The 19590-nt window shown below is 49.1% G+C and overlaps 2 protein-coding genes across 2 annotated transcripts in view; one reads left to right on the forward strand and one right to left on the reverse strand.

Annotated features, from left to right (window-relative positions):
* The window catches only part of NT5DC2 (5'-nucleotidase domain containing 2), a 38787-nt gene extending 21726 nt beyond the window's left edge, over window positions 1-17061 (forward strand). Inside the window, exons 8-17 of the mRNA XM_019470853.1 lie at window positions 631-724; window positions 4508-4636; window positions 7920-7980; window positions 8647-8749; window positions 9255-9356; window positions 11537-11618; window positions 15192-15278; window positions 15760-15900; window positions 16135-16199; window positions 16697-17061. Coding sequence (XP_019326398.1) covers window positions 631-724; window positions 4508-4636; window positions 7920-7980; window positions 8647-8749; window positions 9255-9356; window positions 11537-11618; window positions 15192-15278; window positions 15760-15900; window positions 16135-16199; window positions 16697-16958 — 1126 coding nt within the window. The 3' untranslated portion in view covers window positions 16959-17061. The remainder of the gene's footprint in view (window positions 1-630; window positions 725-4507; window positions 4637-7919; window positions 7981-8646; window positions 8750-9254; window positions 9357-11536; window positions 11619-15191; window positions 15279-15759; window positions 15901-16134; window positions 16200-16696) is intronic.
* Window positions 17062-19419: 2358 nt separating this feature from the next.
* STAB1 (stabilin 1) overlaps window positions 19420-19590 on the reverse strand; it is a 61687-nt gene continuing 61516 nt past the window's right edge. The window contains exon 68 of the mRNA XM_009274698.1: window positions 19420-19587. Within this exon, the coding sequence (XP_009272973.1) occupies window positions 19420-19587 (168 nt within the window). The remainder of the gene's footprint in view (window positions 19588-19590) is intronic.

Genomic DNA, 19590 nt, shown 5'->3' on the forward strand with positions numbered 1-19590 from the left:
CTGCTTGAGTAAACAGCCATCAAAAATTGTGCAAGAGGCAAAACCTGCAGCGGTCAGATAACCTGATGTTCACGAATGGTACAGCTCATAGCCATAGCTGTGATTACGGTGTTTTGGGGAAAAACAGTGACCTCTGTTGAATGGTCTTAGCGAAGAACTTGTTTTGCTTAGGAAAACTGAATAGGAAGGAAACCTCATTTTCAGAAAGCTCTTTTCCTACACCTTTGCATTTAACGGTGATATACCTCGTGGAAGCAACCTCTCCAAACCTACAGTTACCCAGTGCTGTCAAAGTCAGGTCGTGGGGCCGATTTGCTGGGGCAGTCCCATCAGCAGATTGACAGCATACAGAGAGAAGCCTCTGTCTGAAATCTCTGCTGGAATGTGGATAAAGCCCCTCAATTAACTTGAAGGAGCAAACAGGGTATCTGAAGAGTGTCTCGGGAAAGACTGTATGTGAATCTTAAGAAACCATGGAGCTGTCAGGCCCTCTGGCTATCTCTTTTGTGCAAGAGAAATTTGTGAGTTTTAGAAAGGAGCCTGTTTGTCCCATCTTCTCTTTCTCTGCAGTTTGTAGCTCTGTGCAGACTGGTGATTACTGACAAACTATTTCTGTTGTTTTGTGTCTAGAGGGCTCAAACCAGTGCCTGATGAAGAGGTAATCGAACTGTACGGTGGTACGCAGCACATCCCCCTGTACCAGATGAGTGACTTCTATGGCAAGGTATTTGTAAGCCCTTTACTGCTATGATGCAGCAGCTCTTTTAACAGCTAGGAAAACAGAGTGAATTGTATAAGCATGTAAATGACTGCAGCCTCCCTTGGACTCCGAAAGGCTCGGTCCCTAGTGAGCTGCAGTGTGTGTTTTTGTTCTAGTGGGAGTTTGCCCCAGAGGTTATTTAGCAGTTTAGCACGTGAAAGCCATCTGTGAAGCATTCCTAAACACCAGGGCTATTGGCCTAGAGCTGAATGGCTCTGGAGACTGACAGGGAGATGTTCCCTGCTTGTTCCTTCGCCAAATCTAGCTCCCAAGCTACCGGGGCAGCCTGCAGTGATGGTGTTTGCAGTGAGTTGTGTGGGAGGGGGTATGTGTGTGTAGCAGCAGGGTGCTTGCAATGCCTTTCTCTCTTTGGTTTTGGGTAGGGTTTTCTTCCTTCATGAAAGGGATCCCCCTCCACACCTCTTCATACCTACTCAGTGGATATTATTCATAGGGTTGGCATCCATGAGTGTTGGGGGTTTTTTGGGTTTTTTTTAGGCAGAAAAGCTTACTGTCACAGTAAATGACTGAAATTCTGTCTGTAGGAGCTGTAGAAATCCTTTGGTTGCCTGAACTAGAGGAAGTCAGGAGAGATTTTTCTTCCTCGATTGTCTAGTGTGGCGCAGTGGGCAAGCGGGGCGGTTCACATCCCTTTCCCCCGAGAACTGCTTTGTTTCTTGCCCTTTGTTAGTTCAGTTGCCTTAGGGGAAGCTGGAAGGAGAAGAGCAGGCTTCCTCTGGTAATACCCCTTTGAGTCTGCTGTGTGAAGTCTCCAGCAATGTCACTTTTTGATTTCTCTCTCTCTCGGGAACAATTAATCTGAGTGGTTGCTTTCTGGATAAGTATATACTCTGTTTATAGCTCAATGTTGTTTCCAGCTTTGAAATAGAATGATTCTGTTTAGAATTTGATATCTGTCTGTAAACTGCACTCGATTAGCCTCCTGCTGTGCGACTCTCCTCACTCCTGGCACACTTGAGATGATTTCACCTTTCATTTTAAATAATTGTAAATGTGAAATCTGCTTCGAGTTGTGGCCTTTTGTAGGACCGTGTGCTCATGCCAAGGTGCCTTTCTGTGCTGCTTTGTATGTACCAGATGTTTTCTTATTTCCTGTAGTTAGTATTGAAAAATTTGGTATAACGTTTGTCCACAGAAGTAGGGATAGCAGCTTATTCTTTGCAAAGAGGTGAATCTCCTCTCCTAATAATGTTATGAACTCCGTAAACTAATAGGTGGATCTGAAAGAGAACAAAAATATATACAACTAATGACATTTGCATCCAGCAATGTCTGCTCAACCTGTGCCACTAACACATTAGTGGGAAAGCATCTGGGTTAAGATGACTGCTGGTGTGAGCAGGTGCAATGCAATTGGTGTGGAGTGAGGCTTTAGCAGGGGTCTTTGACCTTGTCCTCCTTAGTCTGCCATGCTGATGTTGCTACCTGTATGGGTAACAGGAAGGTCTGCCGGGTCAGTGATTCCAGGCAGCAAGGCATAAGACAAGCGGGACTGATGTAGCTGAAGCGTGTAAATATTCTCCCTTAAGGGTTTTCTTGATCCTCTGTTGGCAAGAGTGTGTGGACAGCTGCTGGGATCCCAACACCTGTAATAGGTAGGCACAGATCTTGCCCAGGGTTAGACAATGCAACTAGTGTGGCTTTTGCTGGCAGGACTAGTGCTGACCTGTAATGAAGGTGGGGAACTTACGGGTGTTGTGGAAAAAGCGTACGTAGCATTCTTTCTAAAACTGTGGTCCAGTTTTCATCCCGACTTGTGTTAATATGTCTGCTATAAGGAAGTTGAGGCCACTAAAGGGAGGGGGGAAGCTGGACTTGCCTTGTAGGATGATGGCATAAGGCACAAAAACAAAATCAGAGTTGACTACCTACGAGGTAGGTCTTTGCTGTTAATATTGAACATTTAACTGTCTCCTCTATGCTTAAGGTCTTGGTGGGACAGGTCATTGCTCTGCTGCACTCTGCTAAATCCCATACTGACTGATTTCAGTAGGAACTGCCTGTCTGTGTCCCTCTTGCTTCTTTCCCAGAATCCCTGAACAGGAAAAAAAGGTGGGGGATGTGTTCAGGAAATTTTGATTTTGCTGGTGGGAGAAATGTTCCCTTAGCAACCACACATCAAAATGGACAAAAATCCATTGAAAAGATTCAGCGAGTATCGCTAAGCAGCACCACGGTCTGCGATATGTGGCCCAAACCAGAGGGTGTTCTTTGTGTTCTCTTCTGCTGTAGGTCAAGTTGTTCTGTGCTGGATGGATGGATAGAAATTGTATAACCCTCAGCACACCAACTAGCTTTTGATTGCAGCATTTTTTGGTAACAGACCTCAGGCGAAATGCTGTTTGTTATTCCTTTGCCCTTTTGCATCTTCTTTCTTGACCCCAATTTGTATTGTCCCAATATTGCCTTTAGATAGTGCTGCAAACAGAGTGCTAGTCTCTTGTTCTACCCTTGTAAGACCAGACTAAATGGGAGATGTTACTGTTGTTACATCCTGACATGACAGTGGCACATGTTTGTCATTAGGCAGCATGTGCCCTCTTGTCAGCTTCCACCATGTGTACCTTCTGTGATCTTTAAGATGCTGCTTTCATGTCTTTCACATAGCTATAATAAACGCCTTCTGATGTGGACCAGTTGCAACTAGAGAGTTGCAACTTTGCAGCTGTCAGTCATGGATGGCTCAAAGCTCACATGCACGGGCATGATGTGACTGGATTGCCAGGACATCTCTGGTGACTGGGTTCATTGAGGGGTCTGTGTACTTCCCAAATTGCTTTTCATGTACAAGACCTTAGTAACGGTTCCCTTGGCTGATCTGGCACTGCAGCGATGAAAGACAAAAAAAATTGATTCCAGCTTCAGCTTGCCAGTGAGACTTACCATAGTCCTCTGCACAGGTGGTACGTACTGAACAAACAAGCTTTATTTTATTGGAAGGCCTCTCTGGAGCCAAAGTTGGCTGTTGACCTGCTGATAGGTTTGTGATTGATAGGCCACAAAAACAGTAAACGTATGGAAGAGCTGCAACCTTGCCTAATGCAAGGTGAGTTATTCCTTGGGCAGGATTTAATCGTCCATTTCCACTTGACTGCTGGGTGGGCTGAAGTTCTTTTTCTTCTTCGTTGTGCCCACTCTGGGTTTTCTGTAGCGACTCAAGGACAGGCAGGCATTGACAAACTGCTTGTTGGAGCGATTCTTGCATTGCTGTGTGAAACCTCACTGGAATGTGGTTACAGCAGCTTTGGTGCCCATGTGTCCCATGTCACAGCCTGGTTTAGATGAGCAATGGGGCACCTCCAGCAAGGGCCATAGCTGCTTCTGTAGCAGAGCATTGTCTCTTGGCACCTGTGGTAATGCCAAGAGGCCAGGTGGGAAGCAGAGGGCATGGGGTTGAAAAAAAAGTTAGTGTCTAGGACTGACTCCCCGCTTCTTCCACCCTCACCCCATGGTGTTAATGATGTTGGGTTTGTTTAATGATTTCTGTGAAGAAGAAGCCCCTCTCTTGTCAAGTGTTAATGCATTAGGTTAGTGTTTTGGTTGAGAAGAGGTTGAGAGGGTACTTGCTGAGTGGCTGGGACTTTCCACATTAGTGTTTTTCTTTTTGTTAGCCTGGAATGTCTTCCAGATGGTACTGGGAGATACGAGTTTGTTTCTTGGCTTTACTTCTTTTTTTTTTTTTTGAAGTATTTTTGTTTAATGTCTCCTTCATTTTTTGCTTTCCAGGGTCCATCACTTAAGCAGTTTATGGACATTTTTTCTCTTCCTGAAATGACGCTGCTCTCTTCAGTCATCGATTACTTCATAACTCATGGCATTGAGTTTGACCAGGTGCATCTTTACAAGGATATATCTGTAAGTAAAATGTCAACTGCCCCATAGCTCATACCACATCAGAATTGTGAGCTCTTTGGCTTGTTAGCACTGGTGAGCTCTGCAGTGCCCAAACCTAAGGGGCTGTTAGTGAGTAACCTAATATGACAGTGTTGTTGCCCCTTTAGATTAAAGCATTACCAGGGAATATTCAAAGCTGTGTTTTCAGAACGTGTTAGGTTTCTGTCTGTACTACAGAGTTGGTGTTGCTGTACATTATCTCTTGCAGGAGTGCCTAGGCTGGTTAGGCTGAAGGTCCTTCCATGGGAAATACGTCACAAAGCTTGTGTAGATGTTTTCTGGTTCTGCAGAATTTTAAGCTCTATGTTTTCCTGTTAATATTTCATTTTTCAGAGAGACTTGGTCTGACCATGTACCAAACAATTTGCTTTACGCAGTGATTTTTGTGAAACACCTGCCCTTGGCTGCTCTGAGAATCCACCCCTTCCCTTTGCAGCTACAGAGTAGTCTGATCCTTTTGGGGTGTTTTCCAGTGGGTGACTGTAGCCTTCAAGAGCCAGTTACTCCAAGGTGCTAACTGTGCCCTCCAGCTTCACTCCTGGCATTTGAAAGGGCTGCGTGGGATTATCAGCGTTGTTAGTGGGTACTGTTTGACTTCTTAGTTAACGCTGTAGGCAAGATCTAAGTGCTTAAGATTGCTGCCCTGGGTGACTTCTGTTGACAGACGATGCGTCTTCCTTAGTAGCCAAGCCTTATCGCATACCTTTTTCCATGGAGAGGGGTTTTTGATTTGTACCTTATGGGAATCTTATGCTCATCCACTGGTAGCGGCCCATACGTACACTGTTCAGTCTTCTTGTGAGGGAAATGGAGCTCCACATTTGTGCTGCTTCTTTTGTGATAAGGATCCACCCTGTCAACTTTGCTGCAGCCAAGGATTACAGCTTACCTTCTGACCTTCTGTTAGTGCTTGATAAGAACGTGCTAGCCAGTTTCCCACAAGACCTTAACATGTTTCTAAGGTGTTAGTTGTTGTAGTTGTTTTTGTTCTTGGGGTGGGGAAAATGGGAAGAGGGGATACAGCTGAATCCTGAGGCCTTTTGTCAAGAGTGTCTTCTGAACCTTCTTTGGAGGTCAAAATGGACTTGTTCCTAATTGAAATCTTGAAGGCAGGTGGGTGGTTGCCATAGCCTAATATGTACTCCATACAGGGTAAACAGTGTGCTCAAGGCCCAAAACTCCTGAGTGCTAATCCTGGCATTTGTCTTCGCATCCTTTGCTGAGGGATGTGGTTATTCCTGAGGAGTGACTGTGGTAGGCAGAGGAGAGAGCTCCAACAGAAAATCTGTGCCAATGCCTGACATCTATGCTGAAAAGGTGGGGACTGCCCTGTGTTCTCACCAGAGGAGTTCTTGCTTTTTTCTGTACAATGAGGATAAACAAACACTTTTGCAAAACTTATCCCTTTGCAGTATCCGAGTGCAAGCGCAAAGCAATGGTTTGCGGACATGAGCACAGAGATCCTTCTGTGCCTACACAGACAGGTGTCCGAGAGGACTCACATAGCCCCAACTGTTACTACAACACAGGCTCACAGTGGGTTAAGACGTGTCTAAACCTGACACTCTTCTGTAATTCTTAGCGGTAATCCTGAATGCAGCACTGTGTGTTTGGGAGCAGGTTGAGTGCTACAGACGCTGCACTGAGTCAGAAGGGCAGACCCTGAGGCAATGGTAAAGGCTGAAGCTGACATGTAAACCAAGTAGTCAAGTCACACCAGTTTGGTCGTTTCGTATTTGAGAGTAAGAACGTACAGTTTACCCTGCTTTCCTTTGGAGGAGTTTTTGAGCCCTGTTTGACACCTCCCCAGACTACCAAGATTTTACCTGCAGGAACCTTATAGTTCTTCCCTTTTCTTTTTCTCTTTCTTTTTCTCTTTTCAGAAAGAATCTCTTTCTCCTCTGCAAAGGTAATTTTGACACAAATCCAAAGTGTTGCTTGCTTTTAGTGCCAGTGCTGGTCAAGATAAAGTTGTTTTCTTGTTAGTGCTCTTGCTTTTTATTTGGTTTCTTTCCAATAAGGCAGTCTCTTGGTGAATGAGATGTGACCTCTGCCTTTTTACGATTCAAATGCACATGGTGAAAAGAGACCCCTAAAACTGTTTTGAAGAGGTGCCGCCTCCTCCTTCATCGTCCCTCATCTAAGTTGTACACTCTGGTTCTCTCCCAGCTTTGAAGGAAATAATTTTTGGGGTGATGAGCAGGTTTCACCAGCGCCACAGTGAGACCAGGTGACTGTGTGGTCTCGTGTGCAAGTGTCACTGTAGCAATGCCAGTGGCGAGTGTGGGAATCCAGTCTGAAAGGGAGACTCCCGAAGGAGCACACGTAGTGTAACAGTGATTTAAGGGTCCTGGGGAAAGGCAGCATTTGTTTACCTGTCTAAATTGGCGGGGATGAAAACAGTACTGTTAAAACAAGCATTTGCATGTGCAAACACTGCAAAATGTGTGCTGCTCTGGAAACAGTTTTGTGTATCTGGCGTATCTCATTGGATGGAGACTTGGGAAGAATCTCAGTTGGGTGTGTCCAATGCACACAATGCAAAATGTGTTGCATCTTGGCCTCTGGCCTGGAAAATAGAGGATATTTGGATGCCCATGACAATATCTGTTTTAACTTGCCTCCCTCCTGAAAAGTGGGCAGCTCTGTTTTGGCAAAAAAACCCTCACCCTCCTAGTGGAAGCTTCTGCTCTGCCTGTGCCCACTGGCAGTCCGGGGCCAGGAGCTGTAGCCCTCCTTGGCTTGCAGGGAGCGTTTTGGAATCACAGATGCTCACCTCTGCTGCTGTTCGCCTCAGCCATGCTCCTATCCTTTGGGTCACATTTGGCAGAGCTTCCACAGGCATAGGGAGGAAGAAAAGCCAGCTAGTGTCTGGGCCAGTATGGTTTTGGGGCAGTAAACGGTTTTGGAGTTGCACAGTCTTGATTGCCGTGGTAACAGTGTGTTAACATGTGCTGGTTTCCAGGAGCAGGAAGGAAGCTGTGCTTTCATGGATAGGTTTTGAGGTTTTTCCCCTTGTACTGCATCAGCTGAGCTAGCCACTGTGTTCTTCTTTTTGACATGTTGGTGAGCATCGCTGTACAAGATCCTCTGCTTAGCATTAATGTAGCTTTTGTTCATTCAGCAAGAAGAGGGGATGTGTCATTACTGTATTGGTCCTCAGTGGTGGCAATAGGTTTGCATGCTGGGAAACAGGAATGTCATACATAAAACTGAAACTTTTTTTCCCTGCCCTTTTCTTTAGGATGCTATTAGAGATGTACATGTGAAAGGAGTGATGTACAAATGGATTGAAAAAGATCTGGGTGAGTTAAGTAGAGCTCTGGTGCCAAATCCATTTTGATGTGTCTCGTACTACGTGGCGTTCTGTGTAAGATGACTGTGTAGGCCCTACATGCAGTCACAGGAGTCGGGGACACAGAAATTAATGAAATACTTGATTGTGGCATGCCTAAAGGCAGCTGAGGGGTAGAGTGGCATTAAGGACCAGGTGGTATTTAGGGTCAGGTGGAGGATCTATTTTAATGGAGGAAATGGCTACCTCATTGCTTGTGTTTCTGTTTTCCTTCAGCCTGTAAGTAAGGGGTGATGGTCTTCGGCATGATGTGAACATGCAAAGGCACCATCTGGGAAGGCTTCCTGGTCATTCAGGGGAAAGAAAGCTCCTGGTAGCAACATGGCCTGGAGCGGCTGTGCCTGTCCCTTGTGACAGTTTGGTATCAACCCTCTTTTTTTGCCAGCCTTTTCATTTCCTCAGTCTTTCTCTTCCCTCTAGATGGGATTGATGAGGATGAGGAGGGCCATTTTGTCACCATGGTGGTTTACTGCCTGCCTGCCTGAGGTGGATCTAACTCAGGCCTTTTGCGTCCCTATTGGTATAGGGGTTAGGTTTGGTTTTGTTTTTAAAGAAATGTTGTCATGACTTATGCCAAAATTTTTTGATTGATGATTTCTGTTTTATTCCGCTATAGAACAGTATATTCTGCACGGGGATGAAATCTATGCTGTGCTAAACCGACTGGTGAACCACAAGAAGAAACTCTTCCTCATTACAAACAGTCCCTTTAGCTTTGTGTGAGTACCGTTATTGCACATCGATGGGTCACCATGGCACAGCAAGAGCTGTGCAGCGCGGTCTCTCCTGTGAGCACCTGAAAGTTGTATGCTAGAGGTTTTTGTGGCAATAGGCATGAGAGTGCTCTCTGGGAACCGGTTGTGGTGAACGTCGCACCCCACAGTTCTCTCTACACCATTGACTCTCACTTTTTGAAGAAGATATGAGGCTGTGGCTGGCTACGTTACAGAGCTGCCACTTTGGATTACCTCTAGGAGCTTTTGCTGCATCACAGACTTCTCTGGATTTCCCATGGTACAGGAGAAAGGGTGGGACAGCTTGAAATGGTCAAAGCACTACATCGATCCTCCATGCAATGAGACAGCCTTGGGGGATTCACAAATCTCTGTGCTTTCTTCTCTATTACTGAAATGAGAGTAAATTTAGGACAGACTGTTGTAAAGGTGTAAAGTTGGGTGAAAAAGAGTACTGGATCTGTTAACTTTTCTGTTCCTTTGCCCTTAGGGACAAAGGAATGAAACACATGGTTGGCAAGAACTGGCGGGACTTATTCGACATGGTCATTGTGCAAGCTGACAAGCCCAACTTCTTCACTGATCGGCGGAAGTACGTGTCCTGGGGCAATACTGCATGTGGGCCTGAGGTTTTGGGTCCCCTTCCCTGGCGTAAACGGCTCCTTTTACCTTCCGAGAGAGTAGTGGTTTTCTAAGCATAATCTAGGTCCAGTAGGCATCCAGCCTACCGCTGCCCTCTCGGGTACTCTCTGAGTCTGGGAATAAGTGGATGGAATGCCAAGCAGAAAGCACGTTTCTAAAATTGGCTGTCTTAAGCCTCATCAGTTTTGTTGTGGTCTGGGCTTAACTTAGATTTTTAGAGGTAATACTGTACTTAAATATTTAGAAAGAAAAGAGGAGTGGAATGGTGTGTATGAGAGCTGGCCATTTCTTGGCTCTAGGTCTTGAGAGTGTGCCAAAATCTTTCCTTTTCCTGTTCCCCACAGTAAATATCTGTGTCGTTTGGTTTTTTTGGTTTGTTTTTTTTTTTAGTTACTGGATACGATTCATTACTTTTAAGCAACAGAAAAGCCTTAACACAGTAGTCGTGCACTCCAATACTTCACGTCAGTGAAAGCCAAGCAGAGGATCACGGGAAGCAATGGGCAAGGGATCACGTGCACAGCTCCGGCAAGGCAATGTCACACGTGTGTTCACAAATGGGCAGAAATTACATATTCATTTCAAGGTGCAGGTTTTTCCCCCATCTCCTTTCCTCAGACCTGTAACTAAGCTCGTAATATTTATTACTTATTGCTTGCGGAATGGCATTCGGGAGAGCTACACCACACGTATTTAACTCAGTCACATCAAATGAGCCCCTGACAATCAAACACAAATACACTGTGTCGTTGTTTTTTTGGTTTGTTTTTTTTTTTAGTTACTGGATACGTGCTGTTTGGTAATTGGCAGCTCTGGAAGCCTTTGTACGTGGCAGCTGGGTTTTGTGGTCAGTTAGGAGCTGCCAAGGGACTAGCTGATAGGCAAGCTGCTGTCCTCGCTTTGCTCTTTGGATTATTGGCTTTGGGAACTTGTCTGCTTTGTTGCCTCAACTTATGACTGACCAGGAATTACTGCCCTTGAGGGAGAGGTCTATTCTTTCCTCTTTGTGTATTTTCTTCCCCTATTTCCCAGGCCACTAGCATAAACAGGAGTAAACCTATGAAATGGCTTTATAAGCTGTGCTGACCTTGTAAAGGTTTTCTTCATGGGATGTGGGTGAAGTGTCTCACAGATGTAGCCTGGAACTATGATGATCTGGCACTCTAGGAGATAAAACCTTACGGCTGCATGATGCCTAAGGTCCACTCATGTAGTGGGCCAGTGGAATGACAGGGCACATACATCCAAGGTGAGGGGAATTTCCTGATGGTGAGCTGTAGTGAACTGTGGAGTGTTTTCTCTGAGGGAAAATGCAGGTATGCACTGGAGACCACTCGTGGTTGAGGAGTCTCTTGTGCGGGTAGGCTCTAGAGTTCATGGTGGGCGGCTGGATTCTTCTGCCCTAAGGCAGCTCAGGATCATACAATACTTCTGGATGAGATCGTACTCTATTTGCAGCTTCATACCAAGGCTTTTGATCCCGGAGCTCAGTTTGGAACTCCTATCCCAAGAGGGAGCAGTGCTCCCATCAAGCATGAATGTTCATGGGGGTCAAGTAACTTAAGCCTTGTTTTGTTTCTTCTGTCCAAGTGGAAGGGAGCCAGGCAAGCCCTCAGGAACAACAGGAGCCAGCTTGGGTCAGCTTCCGAGATCAGCACTGAGACTGCTCTCCATCCACTCTGCAGACTGCTTTATCCAATTAAGACATTCCACGGTCTCTGTTGTGCTGGGGCGTAGCCAGGCTGGAACAGGACACAAAGTGTTTCATGGCAAAGCCTTCTTGGCTTTAGCATTTCAGAGGGAGTCTTTATTATTATTATTATTTTCCTCTTCTCTGTATCTGGATACAGATGAAGCAAGATGAAGATACAGATGAAGCAAGAAGAGTTGTTAGGGGTATTGGCATGAAATGGTTACAGTCAGTGGAAGCATTTTGAAAAGTTATTTCCCTCTGACACTTTCTCTTCCTGAGAAAATAGTGCAGAAGGCCCAGAGGGTCACTTCTCACATAGAGCTTTTATTACGAGTTGTTACACAGGTAAACAAGTTTTCCGATTCAAATGTTGTGGTTGCTGGGTGACAATCGCCAAAAATCAAAAGAAGTTCACATCTCCCCCCTTTTTTTTCCAGACCTTTTCGAAAACTGGATGATAAAGGCTCACTGCAATGGGACAAAATAAACCAGCTGGAGAAAGGAAAGATCTACAAAGAGGTAAAGTGAATGGGTGCGTAAGGGGTAGGAAGCAAGAGTCTGAAATGGTGGGGACTTAGAAGACACCTGCACTTTTGGAATTCACTGGAAAAGCCTGGAAGTCACTGGAAAACAGGAAAATCTGCTTAGTCAGGGTGGGGAGAAATGCTGGGTTCTTCTGTAGGTCACTTGTGGGTGTTTGATGTTTGAAAAGTGAAAAATGGAAGTCCTTGAAAAGAGCACCTGTGATAGTTAGAGGGCATTTGTAAGAAGACATGCGCTAGGCTCTGTGTGCTGTGTTGGCTGGTGGCAACGAGAGATGCCCCCTGTCCATGTGCAGAGAGCTCTTGCTGGCCCGGTAGGACACTGTCCCCCCGAATGCTTTCAGCATGTCTCTTGGCATGCTGTGGAGCAATAGCCTTGTGATTTGCATGTCTCTGAAAAGTCTTTCAGCTTCTGCTGGGATGTAAGCATTAGAACAAAGAGTCTTTTCCTATATCGGAAAGCCCTTCCAAGGCCTGTGTTGCCTGTCAGCGTGTGATAAACCGACCTCTGAGAATGGTGAGAGATGCTTCATGCCAGGTGTAGAAAAGGCTGCTCTCCTGGCAATCACAGCTTTTTACAGTTGCAGGAGGCAGAGCTGAAATAAGGTATAACAGAGCTGCCTGGTAGGAAAACTTTTTGTCTGCAGCTCTGAAACAGTTTCCTACCCAGCTCTGTGTAGGTCATGCTGCAGAAAGGTGTATAACAGGAGTGATGTATTCCACCCAGCTCAACTGGGCTTGGCATTAGAGATGGAGGGACAGGGACAAGGGGGGAAAAGGCAGAGCAGGGCCAGTTAACTGAGGGTGTTGGGTGCTTGCCTTTCTGCCCAGGAGGACCTGCGCTGAGTTATCTGTGCCAGGCTGAGTTTTTCCCTGCTGCTGCCCTGTTTGTGTGAGAAGGGGTAGTAGGGAAACATCGTCTGCATGTGTAGCAAGGGTCAGTGAATGCCTCCTGCCCCAGTGTACAATGAAACTGTCACCCTAGGAGCTCTGTTCTGACATTGTCCAGTGTGGCCGATAGTGCAGCTTTCCCTTGGCTCTTCTGACATCCTGGTCCTGAAACTCTTGTCCTGGCTGGGCTCCCAAGAGCATGCTTGTTCAGGGTGAGAAGGCAGAGCTCTCTGCAATCTGATGTCTATGCAAAGATCTTCCACGCCTCAATCCAAATTGTCCTCCATAAGGTTGGAAAAGGTGGACTTGTAGAGGAGGGAATAGAGAAACAAGGGTGATCGAATATAGTACAAAGCCTGGCTCCCGTCTCTCTCCCCTTCCTGAAGGACAAGCATGTCCAAAGGATAGGCTGTTACTCTGGTGAACTTGCTGCCTTGGGGTGTTCTCCTTGCAGCTGGTCTGTCCCCTGAGAACAAGTTGCTTCTGGCTTTGGGACGGTTTGTTCTTGGTTATGTGAGGAGTCCAATCCCACGGGAAGAAACTGTTAGTGAGATCGCGGTCAAGTAGCTGGGACCTGACCTGCGGTAGAAAAGTCGGTCATGTCCTTGAGTAGTGCTGTTGGGAAGCCTCTGGCCTGGCCGGTGGGTCTGTCAAAGTGCTCTGCTAGCATCCCATCCTCTGCCAAGAGCTAGGAGCCGGGAACGTGCAAGTAGAGCTCATACAAAGTCTCTCTCCCATGGGCAAACTTTCCCGGTGGGGTAGCAGCTCCCTCAGGAGAAAAGGTGCGCCTCAGCCATGGGTTTATTGCTGAATTAAATCCTGCTCTTGGCCACCTACATCTTGTGGCCGCAGGTTGCTCACCCAAGTGAATGGTGCATTGAGGAAAGGAAAAGATGAGGGAGAGGAAGGAGGGATGGGTAGGATTTTGGGCTCCTCTCCAGTTCTCCCCCACCATGACATTCATCTGACTGCATGAAGGTTGTTGCCTAACTGTGGTTCTTGGAATGTGACAGAGTGTGTACCCTGGTTGTAGTCCACCCCGTCCCCAGCATTTTTGGTGTCTTGGAGTGCCACAGTATGCTTCTTTCTGGCAAGTGTTAGTGGCCATGGACCTTGCTGTGCTGGTGATGTTGCTAGAGGCCTCTGAGCTGACTTGTTCCTGTCCCCTGAAGCACAGCTGTGGATATTTCATATGAACGGGACCTCAGGGTGTTTTGCACTGGGGATTGGGAAGTTCAGGTGATGGCCCTCTAGTCCCTCCTTTCTGATAGATGTGGTGTTTTCTGTTTGTGGCACGTACGTACTTGCATCCCTCCCCTAGTCTGTGATCTCAGGAGAGGAGGAGCACAGCCAGCTCCTGGAGGTCACATAACAGGTCTGTGGCGGCCCAAGCGCAAGTTTCCTGGTTGTCAGGTCCTCTGCTGTTTGAGGTGACCGGAGCACAGCAAAAGGACCATCCTCCTCCCAAGGCTGTGGTCCGTTTCCCTGCTCTGCCAGTGGCTTCCTGAGCAACCCTCAAGCGAGCAGAAGCAATGTCGTGTCCAAGAAATGCAGAGGCCTGCCTGGCCCTGTGTTTCTGTGCTGTTAAGGGAAGTCTGCACAGCTCCAGTGATGCTGCAGCAACAGGAGGCCCAGCACTCTGGTTCTGGGCACCCTTTGCAGTGCATACAGCATGTTGCCAGTGGCCAAATGCAGGGCTGCAGGCTGTTGTGGGAACTGGCTTGTGTTTGGGGGTTTTCTGTCCGGGCCAGTGCTGTGAGGCAGGCATGCTAGCTCTTTCCTGGCACTGGAGACTGGCTGGAGAGATTGCTGCCAAATGGCTCGCAAGTTTGCATTGATTGCTTGTGCTGGCACAGTCTAGTCTGCTGGCATTGATGGGGCCTTTTCCTTTCCTAGTGGGTTTTGTTTCTGTTGTGACTCACGTGGAAAACTTGTGTGGAGATGGAAGGGGGGGTCCCTGAAGTCTCTGTGTGCGGATGGATGTTTGGAAAGCCTTGAAAGCTGCTCTGTGCTGGTGCTTTGGGGGTTGGTTTGTTTTACTTAGCTGTGAATCTGCCCAAGCTGCCTGGCTTTTTGGCTTGGTTAAGCAATTCCTGTGAACATGTGGGTGTTGTTAATCTTTCGGGTTGGGATGGTGGTCAGTGACATGAGAACAACCTCAAGAGCTCCTGACTTCGAAAGCCCAACAACTTCTAAACCCAGAACACCTGGGATTCTTTCTGTCCATCACTCAGGCTTTTCTAATTTAGGTGTCTTTCACTTTTTGGCCTCTAAACTGCCTCCTTTTGTTGCCTTTTTAGTCCATGTAGTCCTCTTGACTTGCTGTGCCCTAGAGCACAGAACTTCCCCTGAATTGCCTATTGGGTTTGGAAGAGTTTTTGCCTTATTCTGTAGCCTAAGAAAAGCTGAAGGATGTACAGGGCGGTTGTCACATGGGAAGAAAGTGAAATAGGGTGGGGAAGGACAGAAACCTCTGGGTTTGGATGGTGGGGGAGTGAGCAGGTTGACATCTCATGAGAGTGCTCACATCTGCATGCGGTAAGGTGGCACATCCAGTTGTGTTGACAGTGCTGCTGGGGTGGCTGCCCAGTACCATGCGGTGAGGATGGAGGCATTTGGCCTGTAACCACGTTTCTCTCTGCGCTCCTTTTACTTGCAGGGTAACCTCTTTGATTTTCTGAGGCTGACAGGCTGGCGTGGGTCCAAAGTGCTCTACTTTGGCGACCATCTGTACAGTGACCTTGCGGTAAGTGGAAAGGTCTCTGCTCTCCAGTGAGGTGGGAGCAAGCCTGCGTGACTGTTGTGGTTGCAGCTGTGTTGGAGTGTAAGGCAGGGCTGAGTGCTCAGGTCTCTGCTATGCTGTGCTGGGTGCTATGCTGTGCTGGGTGCTCCGCAGGCTGTGACTGTCAGGGCACACATAGGACACACAAGCATCCTCACTCTGCTGTCAGGCAGAAGCAAGCAGTGGAGAAAGGGCTCCTGAAGTACTTTCTGTGGGTAAAGAACATCTGCTGGTCTGTGAATTTGAGAGCAGTTTCTAGGTGCTTCACGCACCTGATCCTGGTGACCAGGAGATGGCCGTTACTGGCATGACCTGGCATGGGCCATGGATGCCTGTCCCCTGAGAATCTATAATGGGAACAGACCACTCTTCTAGGAAACAGGGTTGTGTTTAGCTTTCAGTCTTTATGTTGAATTCTTGGTTGTTTTTTCACCCCGACCTCTAGGACCTCATGCTGCGTCACGGCTGGAGGACTGGAGCCATCGTTCCTGAACTGGAGACGGAGATTCGGATCATAAACACAGAGCAGTACATGCACTCTCTGACCTGGCAGCAGGCTCTGACGGGGCTGCTAGAGAGAATGCAGGTAAACAGCTCCTGTCTGAGCGGGACAGGTAATATGCAGCCTTCTGAGTCTGTGTTTTGGGCTTAGCATGGGAATCGGGGGATGTACCATCTTGCCTGCGTTCTCGAAAATATCTCACGCACCTCCTGGTGCAGTGGACTCGTGGGTTTGTGAGTTACAGTCGAAACTGGGGGGAGCTGAGGTGTGGCCTGCAGGACTGATGCAACGTGGTGCTTTCTGCTGTTGCCTTTGCAGATGTATCAGGATGCGGAGTCAAAGCAAGTATTGCTGGAGTGGATGAAGGAACGTCAGGAGATCAGGTGAGCGTTGTCCCCCTCGCTCGTGAGGTCTTTCGGGGGCTCCCAGGCCTGCACTGGGTCTGTTTTGTAACCTGTTTTGGGGACAGGGGTGCTGCAGCTGTTGGCCTGCGGTCCCCCCTGGTGTCACTTGTCTTGGGGGGGCGGAAAGCAGCGGTGCAGTCCTGCATCCTGGGAGGTTGGACTGGTTTGAAGGCAGGGTGGGAAAGGGGAGGTGGCGTCACCCTGTGCTGGGGGGGTCTGCTGCTGCAGCTCCTGGCACTGGGGGTGGGTCCCTGCCCATAACAGGTACGGTAACAAGGAAGAGTAAGAGTGCATTGAATTTTCATCACAGTCTCACTGCACAGGGACTGGTCTGCATCGCAGCCTGGGTGGGAGGGTACTTAGGGTGATTCCAAAACGTCTTCTGGGAGTGGGGTGGCCCAGGGCTAAGGGATTGGAGAGGGAAGAATCTGTGACCATGGCCTTTTGTCTACAGTGCACCATCTCTTTCCTCTCAGGTCGCTGACGAAGAACCTGTTCAACCCCCAGTTTGGAAGCATCTTCCGTACCTTCCACAACCCCACATACTTCTCTCGACGGCTGGTACGGTTCTCCGATATCTACATGGCATCCATCAGCTGCCTGCTGAACTATGACGTGAATTTCACCTTCTACCCCCGGCGCACCCCTCTGCAGCATGAGGCTCCGCTCTGGATGGATCAGCTCTGCACAGGCTGCATGAAAACCCCCTTCCTGGAGGAGATGGTGCATATCCGGTGAAGGGCCAGGTACTCTGGGCAACAGCACGGTGCAAGGCTGCACGTGGGGCCGGGCTGCTGGGCCAGCAGCACCTCTGTCTACCACTAAAGGGCGTTTGACACTTACGGATGTGTGTTTATTTTTTTTCCCTTCACTGGCTCCATCCCTTTCCCTGAGGTGCTTTGCAGGCTGGATGGAGGATGGGTGCTTGTTCTGGCCCCTAAGTGAGCTGCAGGGAGTCCTCTGTAGGAGTAGGTGAGATGGAGAGCCAGTGCTGGTGGTGGGAAGCTGCTGCTCCCTGCTCTGTGCCCAGAGAAGTGGCTCAGAAATGGAGTCCTGAGTCTCTGGTGCAATGCGGACTCTCACGTGAGGTGTGACAAGGTGTGTCAAGTCTGTAGCTGCCCCGAGATCCTTGGGAACTACGGCGTGAGTGATTCTGCAGGTGGACAGGGAGGGGACAGGGTTGCCGACTGGGCAGCCAGTGAAGCGCATCAGTGAATGCATCATGGGTGGCAGAGCATCGGCAGCGTTACCTATCCAGAACTGGTAGCGGCATCCCTCAGCCCCATCCTGCTCCCCGCCAGACTGGTTGGTCCAGCTGGTGCCTCTGGTAGGTCACTGTTAGTTAAATGTACAGGATGTGGAAGTCCTGTGTGAGAGCAGGCCAGAAGGTCTAAAAACAAGTGTTTGGTGACATGTCTCTTTTTTGAGTGAGCTTAGTGTATTTTTTGGGTTTGGTGCCATGTGACATCAATATTTTGGCAATTGATAGGGTATGGTCTGTTGGGATGTGTTCAGCCTTTCAGGGAAGGTGCAGGGTTGGCAGCAGAGGGGGTGGCCTTCCACCTGTCGTTGCTGAGATGTGGCCTAAGTTGTATGGAGGGGCCGGTGAGGATGTCCTGGGGGGTGTGAGCATGAAGTGCTGCTGGGTGTGGCGGGTCAGAAAGGGGAGCGTGGCCATGCAGAGCACTGTCGTGCCTCCTGAGGAGAAGGAAGAGGAAAGAGGCGATAGCAGTGATGCCAGAGCATAGAGGACAGGGGACGAGAGTGATGGCCTGGAGGCCTAGGCAGGTCAGAGCGACTTTGGGATGCGAGAGGCAGAAAGTAGGTTCTTCACTTGGCTTGGGGCCGTGCTGTTCTTGGCCAGGCTTCCACCTGCCCTGAGGGACAGGCAGGGTGTTGGGGAGGGGTGAAGGGGCAGTTAGGTGGGTAGGGGTTGTTGAGAGTTTGTGCCACCCTGATGCTGGCTGGCCCTGGGAAACAGGGGACCGTCATGCCATTGGGAAGCCGATGGCTATGGGATGAAGGGGTGAGAGGTGTCCTGGGGGGGTGGGGGGGTGGTGTGTGGTCTGTGAGGGCCCCGGAGCATGCAGAGAAGATGAGTAATGTGGCAACTCTCCCTGGAGACAGAGGTACAGGGGCAGTCAGGGGACGTTTGAAAGCAGTGCTCTTGGTGCAGGCTCTGGAGATGTTGGTTGCCTTGGTCCACCACCTCCTCCCCTCACTGCTGCACCATTTGCAGATGCCAACAAGGGTGACAGTACCAGCTTGCTTGTGGGGGCAGCTGGTGTTGAGGTGACAGGTAGGAGAGAGGGAACAGAGAATGGATGCACTTCTTGTGCTGGGTCTGGCCATGAGCGGGCAAGGAAATGGGTGAGCGATTGCAGAGCGTGCATGATGGGTCTTCGGGATGCACAGTGTGTCTGTCTGGCGGGGTAAAGGCTGTCGGTTTATGGGGGAGGCTGGGGCATTAGCATGGGGGGCAGGCACGGGTTGCTTGTGAGCACTGGGCTGTGGCAATTGCGGTATGGGCTGAGTGTTGTCAATGTGGGGGGCGGCTGAGGGAGAGGAACCAGTTCAGTGCGGAGGAAATGCCTCAGAGAAAGGCACCGAAGTGCAACGTGTAAGTGTCAGCAACCCTTAGTGATACACACACCCACACCTACACGTCTCTTCTCCCGCACGTTCCTCCCCGGCGCTGTGCCAGGCTGGACTGTCAGTCTGTCACTTGCGTCTCATTGCCTCATCTTTGTGCCATGTGCCAGCCCGTCACAGACTTTCAAAATGCCTTGCTCAGGGGCCTGAACAATTGCTGTTAACGTAGCTGCTCTAATCAAATGGTTGTAGTATGTGCATGTGGCATTTGCTGTCTTTGTGCTGTGTGTCGTGTGAAGGCTCAATAAAAGTCTGCAGCATGCAGTAACTAACTGACTAACCAACTCACTACAGGGGTGCGTTTGCCTGCCCTGGGGGCGCAGCTCTGGGTGCACGACCAAGAGCCTGGGGTGCAGCTGGGGCGGGTGGCTGAGAGACCAGGCCTGAGGGGTCGAGCATGGAGCCGTTTGTGCCCCTTACAGCCATAGTGCAGGCGGGGGACACCCGGCTGCAGCAAAAGGAGTGTTTGGGGTGGTGGCGAACTGATGGGACTTGCACTTGACCATGGGGGGAGCGTGAAGGCTGGTGTTCCCCAGGGGCTGTCGCACTAAGACCGCTGGGAGCAGGCAGCCGCGCGTCCCTGGGGTCGGTTTAACCGGGCCATTGGTGCTGGAGGCGGGGGCTGGGGCACGGCTTTGGCGGGCGGCACCTCGTACAGGGCAGGGCGTGGGGAGCGCCCAGCCGAGACGGCTGCTGGGCCGGGGGCGAGAACCAGCTG

This window comes from Aptenodytes forsteri, unplaced genomic scaffold (genome assembly GCF_000699145.1).
Source record: "Aptenodytes forsteri isolate BGI_AS27 unplaced genomic scaffold, ASM69914v1 Scaffold528, whole genome shotgun sequence".
Taxonomy (NCBI): Eukaryota; Metazoa; Chordata; class Aves; order Sphenisciformes; family Spheniscidae; genus Aptenodytes; species Aptenodytes forsteri.